The 10,738-nt window shown below is 33.3% G+C and overlaps 1 protein-coding gene across 1 annotated transcript in view; it reads left to right on the top strand.

Moving 5' to 3' along the window:
• The first annotated feature begins 1,437 nt into the window (after nt 1–1,437).
• Nucleotides 1,438–10,738, top strand: part of LOC137656338 (uncharacterized) — a 14,872-nt gene continuing 5,571 nt past the window's right edge. Inside the window, exons 1-4 of the mRNA XM_068390510.1 lie at nt 1,438–2,620; nt 3,143–3,373; nt 3,479–3,649; nt 3,971–5,063. Of these exons, the coding sequence (XP_068246611.1) occupies nt 1,438–2,620; nt 3,143–3,373; nt 3,479–3,649; nt 3,971–5,063 (2,678 nt within the window). The remainder of the gene's footprint in view (nt 2,621–3,142; nt 3,374–3,478; nt 3,650–3,970; nt 5,064–10,738) is intronic.

The raw sequence follows: 10,738 nt of genomic DNA, 5'->3' as shown, positions 1-10,738 counted from the left end.
AAAATTACACTGTATTCTCCCTAATCTCTTGTTCCCGTTGTGCGATTGTAGTTACTACATTATAATAATAAGACTGAACAATACCCTTTTTTAAATATTACTAAATATATTTTTTTTAATATATGCTATCTTAGTAACCTAATATACAATTGAGTATTACCTATAAATTAATTAATGGTGAATTGATTCTCCATCCTCTTTTATGGTCATCTTCCTATTCAAAATTTAGAGAGAAAAAAATCCAGGGATAAAAATATCTCAATTTACCCACAATTTTAAAAAAATCCCTTAACAAAAAATTCTCACATCTATAAAAAAAATTACAATAATATTTTTAATCACATTTAACATCCAACTGTATAAACACAAAATAACCTACATTTCTACTTTGTATAATCCTAAATAAAAAAAAACCTTAAAAATCCAAATTTAAATCATAAAAACCTCATAAATCCAAATTTAAATAATCATAAAAACCTCATAAATCCAAATTTAAATAATCATAAAAACCTCATAAATCCAAATCTAAATAATTAAAAACCTCATAAAACCAAATTTAAATCATAAAAACCTCATAAATCCAAATTTAAATCATAAAAACCTCATAAATCCAAATTTAAATAATCATAACAACCTCATAAATCCAAATTTAAATAATCATAAAAACCTCATAAATCCAAATTTAAATAATCATAAAAACCTCATAAATTCAAATTTAAATAATCATAAAAACTTCATAAATCCAAATTTAAATAATCATAAAAACCTCATAAATTCAAATTTAAATAATTCAAAAACCTCAAAAATCCAAATTTAAATAATCATAAAAACCTCATAAATTCAAATTTAAATAATCATAAACACCTCATAAATCCAAATTTAAATAATCATAAAAACCTCATAAATTCAAATTTAAATAATCATAAAAACTTCATAAATCCAAATTTAAATAATCATAAAAACTTCATAAATCCAAATTTAAATAATTCAAAAACCTCATAAATCCAAATTTAAATAATTCAAAAACCTTAAAGTTTCAATAATCATAAAAACCTCATAAATCCAAATTTAAATAATCATAAAAACCTCATAAATCCCAATTTTAATAATCATAAAAACCTCATAAATCCAAATTTAAATAATCATAATAACTTCATAAATCCAAATTTAAATAATTCAAAAACCTTAGTTTCAATAATCATAAACACCTTGTGGTAAAAATAAACCTGTTTATATTATCCTGTTGTTCATAAGGAGTGTTGTAATGTATGTACCTTCTTAGTTAACACAAATGTTTATTTATGTTTATGACTGTCTGATAATGTTTGTTTTGTTGTTTGCAGTGTACAACTGCAGTGGAATTGTTAATTGAATAAAACCTTAGTTCTGGATACACCGGGTTTACTTCAATTTATTCAATTAATCAATTCAGTCGCCATGGAACGGCTTCTGCGCCCATCCCAGTTTGATGTGGACCCTGACTCTGCCCAGGCTGCCAAGGAGTGGACACACTGGCTGAGGACATTTACAAACTTCGTTGAAGCGGTGCAGTTGACTACCCCTACGCTTGACAAACTGGTTCTTCTCACTAACTATGTGGCTCCTAGTGTGTATGACTACATTTCTGAGTGTGAGACTTATGAGAACGCTGAAGAGGTTTTGACATCTTTGTACGTGAAACCAAACAATGAAATATTTGCCAGGCATCTACTTGCCACTCGCAGGCAAAACTCGGGTGAGTCCCTGGATCAGTTCCTGCAGGCACTGAAGCTACTTGCTAAGGACTGTCAATTCAAAAGTGTAACTGCGGAGGAAGCATGTGACAGTTATGTTCGGGATGCCTTCATTAATGGTTTGGTCTCTGGTGCAATACGCCAGCGTCTGTTGGAGAATTTGACACTGAGCTTAAATACTGCTTATGAACAGGCCCGCACTCTAGAAATGGCCCAGAAGCATTCAGCCTCCTACTCTTCAGCAGAACCTGTTAATGCTGCTGTGTCAGCAATGAATCGAGAGGAGGAATCGTTTAGTGCTGAAAATAACAGTGTGTCTGTTTCTGCTGCTACTTCTAGTGCTCGATGTTTTTTTTGTGGGAACAACCGGCATCCCCGAACTCAGTGTCCTGCTAAGGACGCAGTGTGTTTGAAATGTAAGAAGCAAGGACATTATGCTAAGGTGTGCCGCTCTGTGAAACAGGCGAGTGGCTCTTCTAGCCCAAAATATTCTTCAGCAATGCTAGCTTCTATAGTGGGGGCCTCCCCTAAGTGTCTTGAAAAATCTATAACACCTCTCAAGCTTAATGGTAGCCCTGTCAGTGCCCTTATTGATACTGGGAGTTCGGACAGCTTTGTGCGTCATAATTTAGTGGACCTAAACAAACTAACTATGTCTCCAGAGCATGGAAAAGTCTCCATGGCTGATGAATCCCTGTCCTCAAACATCTTAGGTCTGTGCAGTGTGGACTTGGAGTTAAAAGGAGAGACTTATCACGGTGTTGAACTCAAGGTGTTACAAAGATTATGTAGTGATGTGATTCTAGGCCATGACTTCCTGAGGAAACATTCTGGTCTGGAAATGGATTTTGGAGGAGAGAAACCTCCTTTGAAGATATGTTCACTAGGTGTTGTTAAGGTGTCCCCTCCTTTCCTTTTCAAGAACCTGACGCCAGATTGTAGACCAGTGGCTAATAAGTCAAGACTATACTCCTTGAGTGACAAGAAGTTCATTGAAGCGGAGATTGAGCGTATGATGTCGGAAGGAATAATAAGGCCCAGCAATTCTCCTTGGAGAGCTCAAGTGCTGGTGACATCAGGGGAGAATCAGAAAAGGAGGATGGTTGTAGATTACTCTCGTACTATAAACAAGTTCACTGAGCTTGATGCTTACCCCTTGCCAAATATCGACGAGATGGTGAACAACATTGCACGGTACAAGGTGTTCAGTACCTTAGATCTGAAAAGTGCTTATCATCAGGTTGCAATAAGAGAAGAGGAGAGACCGTACACTGCATTTGAAGCTGGGGGTAAACTTTACGAGTTCAATCGCATTCCATTTGGAGTGAAAAATGGAGTGGCTGCTTTTCAACGTGTGCTTGACGAAATCCTTAAGAAAGAAAAAGTAGGTGGTACATTTGCTTATGTAGACAATGTTACTGTGTGTGGTGAGACAGAGGAGGAGCATGACCAGAATTTAAGAGGGTTTTTGAAGGTGGCTGAGGAATACAACCTGACTCTAAACCACAGCAAGTGTGACTTCAAAGTCAGAACCATTAAATTACTTGGGTATTCAGTAACGGATGGGGAAATAAAACCCGACCCAGAACGCTTGCAACCACTGTGGAATCTTTCACCCCCAAAGGATGCAGCTTCTCTTCGCATGACCATGGGATTGCTTGCACATTACTCTAGATGGATCCCAAACTTTTCAGAGAAAATCCGCCCTCTCACACAAGCCAATGGTTTTCCTTTATCTACTGAAGCACTGCAAGCTCTCGGGAACTTGAAGAAAGACATTGCTAGTGCTGTGGTAACAGCCATTGATCCCACCTCTCTTTTCACTGTGGAAACGGATGCCTCAGGTCATGCAATAGCAGCTACTCTGACACAGAATAATCGCCCAGTGGCTTTCTTCTCCCGCACTCTCACTCGCAGTGAACAGGGACATTCTGCAGTGGAAAAGGAAGCTTATGCCATAGTGGAGGCATTGAGGAAGTGGAGACACTACTTAATTGGACACCATTTCAAGCTCATCACGGACCAGCGTAGTGTAAAGTTTATGTTTGACTCTAAATCAAACAGTAAAATAAAGAATGACAAAATAGCAAGGTGGAGAGTTGAACTCTCATGTTTTCACTATGATATAGTATACCGTCCAGGAACAGAGAACATACCAGCTGATGCTCTCTCCCGCATCTGTGGTGCCACTACTTCTGATAAACTTCGAGAACTTCATGAAATCCTATGTCACCCAGGAATATCTCGTATGATGCATTTCGTCCGAGGGCGGAATCTACCTTACTCGATAGAAGAAGTGAAGAAAATTACCACCTCTTGCCAATTGTGTTTAGAGCTCAAACCTCGATTCTTCAAATACTCGGGACAACTGATCAAAGCAACCCAGCCATTCGAGAGGCTGAACTTAGATTTCAAAGGCCCAGTTCCCTCTCAATCTAGAAACAAGTACTTCCTCACGGTTGTGGATGAATTTTCAAGGTTCCCTTTTGTTTTCCCTTGCGCTGATATGACCACTCGAACTGTCATCAGTTGTTTGGTGCAACTATTTGCTTTGTTTGGTATGCCAGCATACATCCACACTGACAGGGGTGCATCTTTCATGTCTGAAGAGCTGAAGGATTTCCTGATGAAGAAAGGTGTAGCTACCAGTCGCACTACACCTTATAACCCTAGAGGGAATGGTCAGGCTGAAAAATATAACGGAATTATATGGAAAACTCTAACATTGGCCCTTAAGACAAGAAACCTTGATGTGTCCCAGTGGGAAACTGTTCTCCCAGATGCTCTCCATTCTATACGCTCCTTGTTGTGCACTTCCACGAACAGTACTCCTCACGAGCGCCTTTTCCTGCATAGTAGAAGGTCCACCACCGGCCAATCGTTGCCTACTTGGCTTATCCAAGGAGGACGTGCTCTCCTGAGACGCCATGTAAGACACAGTAAGAACGACCCCTTGGTGGATGAGGTTGAAATTGTAGAGACGAACCCTGAGTATGCTCATGTGAAGCTTTCAGATGGTAGGGCGACTACGGTTTCATTAAGACATCTTGCTCCTATGGCTAGTGACTACAGAGAAAATTCAGATGCTGGGGATCCTGCACCTCAGTCCGAGGTTCTTGAGGAATTGTCAGTTGCAAATGCTCCCCAGGAGATTGCACGTGGTTTCTCCCATGTGGATACTGCTCCTCAGAATGACACTTCACGAATCACGTACAGTGCCTCAACAGGTAGCCTCACCTCCTCCACTTCGAAGGTCAGAGAGAGTGAGGCAACCTCCAAAGTACCTTCAGGATTACTCCACGTGAACTTAACTCAGAAGGGAAGAATGTGGTAAAAATAAACCTGTTTATATTATCCTGTTGTTCATAAGGAGTGTTGTAATGTATGTACCTTCTTAGTTAACACAAATGTTTATTTATGTTTATGACTGTCTGATAATGTTTGTTTTGTTGTTTGCAGTGTACAACTGCAGTGGAATTGTTAATTGAATAAAACCTTAGTTCTGGATACACCGGGTTTACTTCACACCTCATAAATCCAAATTTAAATAATTCAAAAACCTCATAAACCCAAATTTAAAATCATAAAAACCTCATAAATCCAAATTTAAATTATTCAAAAACCTCATAAATCCAAATTTAAATAATCATAAAAACCTCATAAATCCAAATTTAAATAATCATAAAAACCTCATAAATCCAAATTTAAATAATTCAAAAACCTTAGTTTCAATAATCATAAAAACCTAATAAATCCTAATTTAAATAATCATAAAAAGCTCATAAATCCAAATTTAAATAATCATAAAAACCTCATAAATCCAAATTTAAATAATTCAAAAACCTTAAAGTTTCAATAATCATAAAAACTTCATAAATCCAAATTTAAATAATCATAAAAGCCTCATAAATCCAAATTTAAATAATCAAAAAACCTCATAAATCCCAATTTTAAAAATTCTAAAAACCTCATCAATCCAAATTTAAATCATCCAAAAACCTTAGTTTCAATAATCATAAAAACCTCATAAATCCAAATTTAAATAATCATAAAAACCTCATAAATCCAAATTTAAATAATCAAAAACCTCATAAACCCAAATTTAAATAATTAAAAAACCTTATAAATCCAAATTTAAATAATCATAAAAACCTCATAAATCCAAATTTAAGTAACATAAAAACCTCATAAATTCAAATTTAAATAATTCAAAAACCTCATAAATCCAAATTTGAATAATCATAAAAACCTCATAAATCCAAATTTAAATATTCATAAAAACCTCATAAATCCAAATTTAAATAATCATAAAAACCTCATAAATCCAAATTTGAATCATTCAAAAACCTTATTTTCAATAATCATAAAAACCTCATAAATCCAAATTTAAATAATCATAAAAACCTCATAAATCCAAATTTAAATAATCAAAAAACCTTATAAATCCAAATTTAGATAATTCAAAAACCTTAAAGTTTTAATAATCATAAAAACTCATAAATCCAAATTTAAATAATCATAAAACCCTCATAAATCCAAATCTAAATAATCATGAAAACCTCATAAATCCAAATTTAAATCATAAAAACCTCATAAATCCAAATTTAAATAATCATAAAAGCCTCATAAATCCAAATTTAAATAATCATAAAAGCCTCATAAATCCAAATTTAAACAATCAAAAAACCTCATAAATCCAAATTTAAAAAATTCTAAAAACCTCATCAATCCAAATTTAAATCATAAAAACCTCATAAATCCAAATTTAATTAATCATAAAACCCTCATAAATCCAAATTTAAATCATAAAAACCTCATAAATCCAAATTTAAATAATCATAAAAACCTCATAAATCCAAATTTAAATAATCATAAAAACCTCATAAATCCAAATTTAAAATGATTAAAAAACCTCATCAATACAAATTTTAAAAATAAAAAAAAATCTAAAAACCAGCATTTTCCATGACGAGATTCGGCCAAAATTAGGATTCCGGTAAACATTAAAACACGGTGTTAATGTTATCTCTAATTGTTGCTGCAAAATTATTATTAAGGTAATTTGCATATTCACGGCGCAATGCAGAACTCGGAATAATTGTCAGGCCGCTGAGTTACATTAACCTACGTTATGCCAAAATAAGGCTTTTATTTTTCCCTGAAATGTTTTAAAATATAAATTACATTCATGAATATTGGGAGCGTACACAGATCAACAAGATTCATTTGTAAATATTTTGTGTGGCGAAAACGTCTTTAATGTCTTGTGTGTGTCATGTATATATATATATATATATATATATATATATATATATATATATATATATATATATATGTATATATATATATATGTATATATATATATGTATATATGTGTATATATATATATATATATATATATATATATATATATAAATGTGAATATAAACGTAAATATATGTAGTATATACATATGCATACGCTAAATAAAAATTAATATATATATAATCAAATATATGTATTATACACATACAATATATATATATATATATATATATATATATATATATATATATATATATATATATGTATATATATATATATATATATAGTTTATTTAAATACGTATATGTAAACACATATATACATATATATATATATATATATATATATATATATATATATATTGTATATTTCCATTCAAGAGGTCGTTATACTTGCAAAGTTGTAAAACGCCGGGACTGTTCATTAGCTGTAAAAAATAAAATAAAAATAAAAAAACAAGAAATATAGGTCACAATACATACATCAGCCCAACGAGTATCAGCGGTAGTTGGATAATTAAACCCATCCCATGATATTTAGAATATATAAATATCACAATCGTTGTCAAATACGACGCCGAAGTCATGACGTCAGTTACCATGGTAACGGCGAACTTCGGAAAGATGGGATGCCTGCTTTCAGCATAATGCAGTTGATTTACTACCGAGGATAAAAAATACATTATAACCTGTTTAAAAAGCATTATAATTCAGATCACAGACTTTCCTTTTCGTATTAAAATGGGATAATGGATAGGAAAGATAAGTTAAAGGGTTGACTATAGTCCATTTCTTTTATCGATGAATATTTGCACCGACTCGCGGCGGTGTCCTTTTAGCTAGGAGAAAGTTTCCTGATCGCTGATTGGTTGGAATTATCTTGTCCAACCAATCAGCGATCCGGAAACTTTTCCGAGGTAAAAGGGCACCGCCGCGAGTCGGTGCAAATATGCATCGCTAAAAGAAATGGACTATAGTCAGAGCACTGCTGGCAAATTGCAAGGACTGTGAGCTCCTGAAGCTGCTGTTGTGCACTTTGTCGTCAAAATTCGGCTCCCAATTCAAAGCAACTTAAATCACATGTAACTTTAATATAAAATATCTTTTCTTCAATTTAATCTGATATTTAAGTGAAGCGTGGATTAAATCGTTATTAAATGAAACAGTAAACTGTTCGAAATTTATAATATAAAAACTTAAATCACATGTAACTTTATAAAATGTCTTTTCTTCAATTTAATCTGATATTTAAGTGAAGCGTGGATTAAATCGTTATTAAAAGAAACAGGAAACTGTTCGAAATTTATAATATAAAACAGAAAAAGGTAAGAAAAGGAGCAATTGGAAATTTTAGACCTCCGTCAATGATGATTATCAGCATTTTGCACAAGTCTACGGACCAAGCTTTCCCTTTTTCATATGTTGACCAAGAATTATTCTACTGTATAAAAACAACAATAGCAATAATAATAATAATAATAATAATAATAATAATAATAATAAATAATAATAATAGCGATCTTGTTCCAGATCACCTCCAAAATCTAATAGGTTCTTCCGGAGCATAATAACTAACCGTTGTTAAAATTTGGTGTAAATCAGGCAAGTTGTTTTGATGTATTCCTCCTAACATACAAAATACAAATAAAATAAACGCAGGTAATTTTCTAACCTCTTTGGGAGAGGTAAAAAGTGTGTTTGAAGACCGCAAACCTCCGACAAGGCTGAGCAATCCGTACCCGAAAAGGTTCCTTTTCATTATTATTATTATTATTATTATTATTATTATTATTATTATTATTATTATTATCATCATCATCGCTACATTCCTAGTTAGAAAAGCTGAATGCTATAAGCCCGAGGGCTCCAACAGGGAAAATAGCCCAGTGAGAAAAGGAAATAAGGAAGCTACAAGAAAATCAAATAACAATTAATATAGAAATATCTTAAGAAAAGTAACAACATTAAATTAAATATTTCATATATAAACTAAAAAATTGAAAAAGAAAAAAAAAGAGGAGGAGAAATAAGATAGAATAGTGTGCCCGAGTGTACCCTCAAGCAAGAGAACTCTAACCAAAGACAGTGAAAGACTATGGTACAGAGGCTATGGCACTACCCAAGGCTAGAGAACAATGGTTTGATTTTGGAGTGTCCTCCTTTTCATAACTTGAAATCTAATCCCATTATTGTTTCCCGTTACGACCACAACATACGTCGAAAACTTTAAAAAGTTCACACACATCATTTCGCATACACTGTTCATCAAACTGACAAATCAGCATAACGCAAAAATAAAATCTCCCTCTACGGCAGTGTTTCCCAACCCTGGGGTAAATTACCCCAGTGGGGTAATGGACCCGTATTTTTGGGGGTAATCAAGATGTTCTGAAATTGAGTTATTCACATTTCCATAATTCACACACAAAATCTGCAATAATTATCTTATAGGAAAACTCAATAATTTTAATATCTATTAATATCGTTACATTGAATATTCTGCACTGATGATGGTTCATTTTGATATCCATTAAAATGGAAAAGTTTGCATTTGTTTTGGATCCTTAACTATAAGCAGCCAATAGCGGGCTACATGATCCATACAGTTCATCAGGTGGCTGCAAAAAAACAATCCGATGTTACCGGGTATATGTTCAATGGGGTCATTGATTAGCAGGAAATAAAATTTTGGGGTAATCATTTAAAAAAGGTTGGGAAACACTGCTCTAAGGGCATCACCAACACGAGAGTAAACCGATTCATCGAACCATTCTTACCACACACTTCCAGAGTACCGATTTCACTACCATCTTCTGTACTTCCCGAATCTTCTTCCAATTTCTAAGAGGCGAATCTGTCATGCTTACGATTTTGTGTATCTTTCCATAGGTCTTGTTCATAACTATACCATCAAATAAATATCCACAAGGTCAACAGGTAAAGGCTTTCGCCAGCTGACCAGAAAGTCCTCCACGTTATAAAATGATAATCGTTGATAAGCTACGAAAGAGTAAGATAACGTCCTGATCAAAGACATACCACAAAGATAAGGCACTCGTCTGGAAGGCGGTTACACTCAATAACAACTTGTAATTTATAAAACTACGTCAGATGTAAAGTTCCAAAGCTTTTCTGAATGTATTAGCATCTAAAAAACCTTCAGATATTACAGACGATACTAGTAATATTTTCTAAATACTAATAATATTTTCTTTAAAATCAACCCCCCTTTAACTAACGATACAAGTAATATCTTTAAAATCATCCCTTTTACAGACAATACTATTAATATCTTTAAAATCACCTCCTTTTACAGACGATACTAGTAACATCTTTAAATCCACTCTTATAGATGATACTAGCAATATCATCTTTACAATCAAACCCCCCCCCCTTTTACAGACGATACTAGTAATACTACCTTTAAAATCACCAATTTTACATATGATACTAGTAATATTATCTTTAAAATCACCCACTTTACAGACGATACTAGTAATATCTTTAACATCACCCGCTTTTACAGACGATACTAATAATATCTTTAAACTTCTCTTATAGACGATACTAGCAATATCATCCTTAAAATCACCCCCGTAATAGACGATACTAGTAATATCTTAAAATTTCTCTTATAGACGATACTAGTATTATCTTTTAAATCACCCCCCCCCCCCTTTTACAGACGATACAAATAATATC

This window comes from Palaemon carinicauda, chromosome 17 (genome assembly GCF_036898095.1).
Source record: "Palaemon carinicauda isolate YSFRI2023 chromosome 17, ASM3689809v2, whole genome shotgun sequence".
NCBI classification, from domain to species: domain Eukaryota; kingdom Metazoa; phylum Arthropoda; class Malacostraca; order Decapoda; family Palaemonidae; genus Palaemon; species Palaemon carinicauda.
This window is presented reverse-complemented; position numbering and strand designations above follow the sequence as displayed.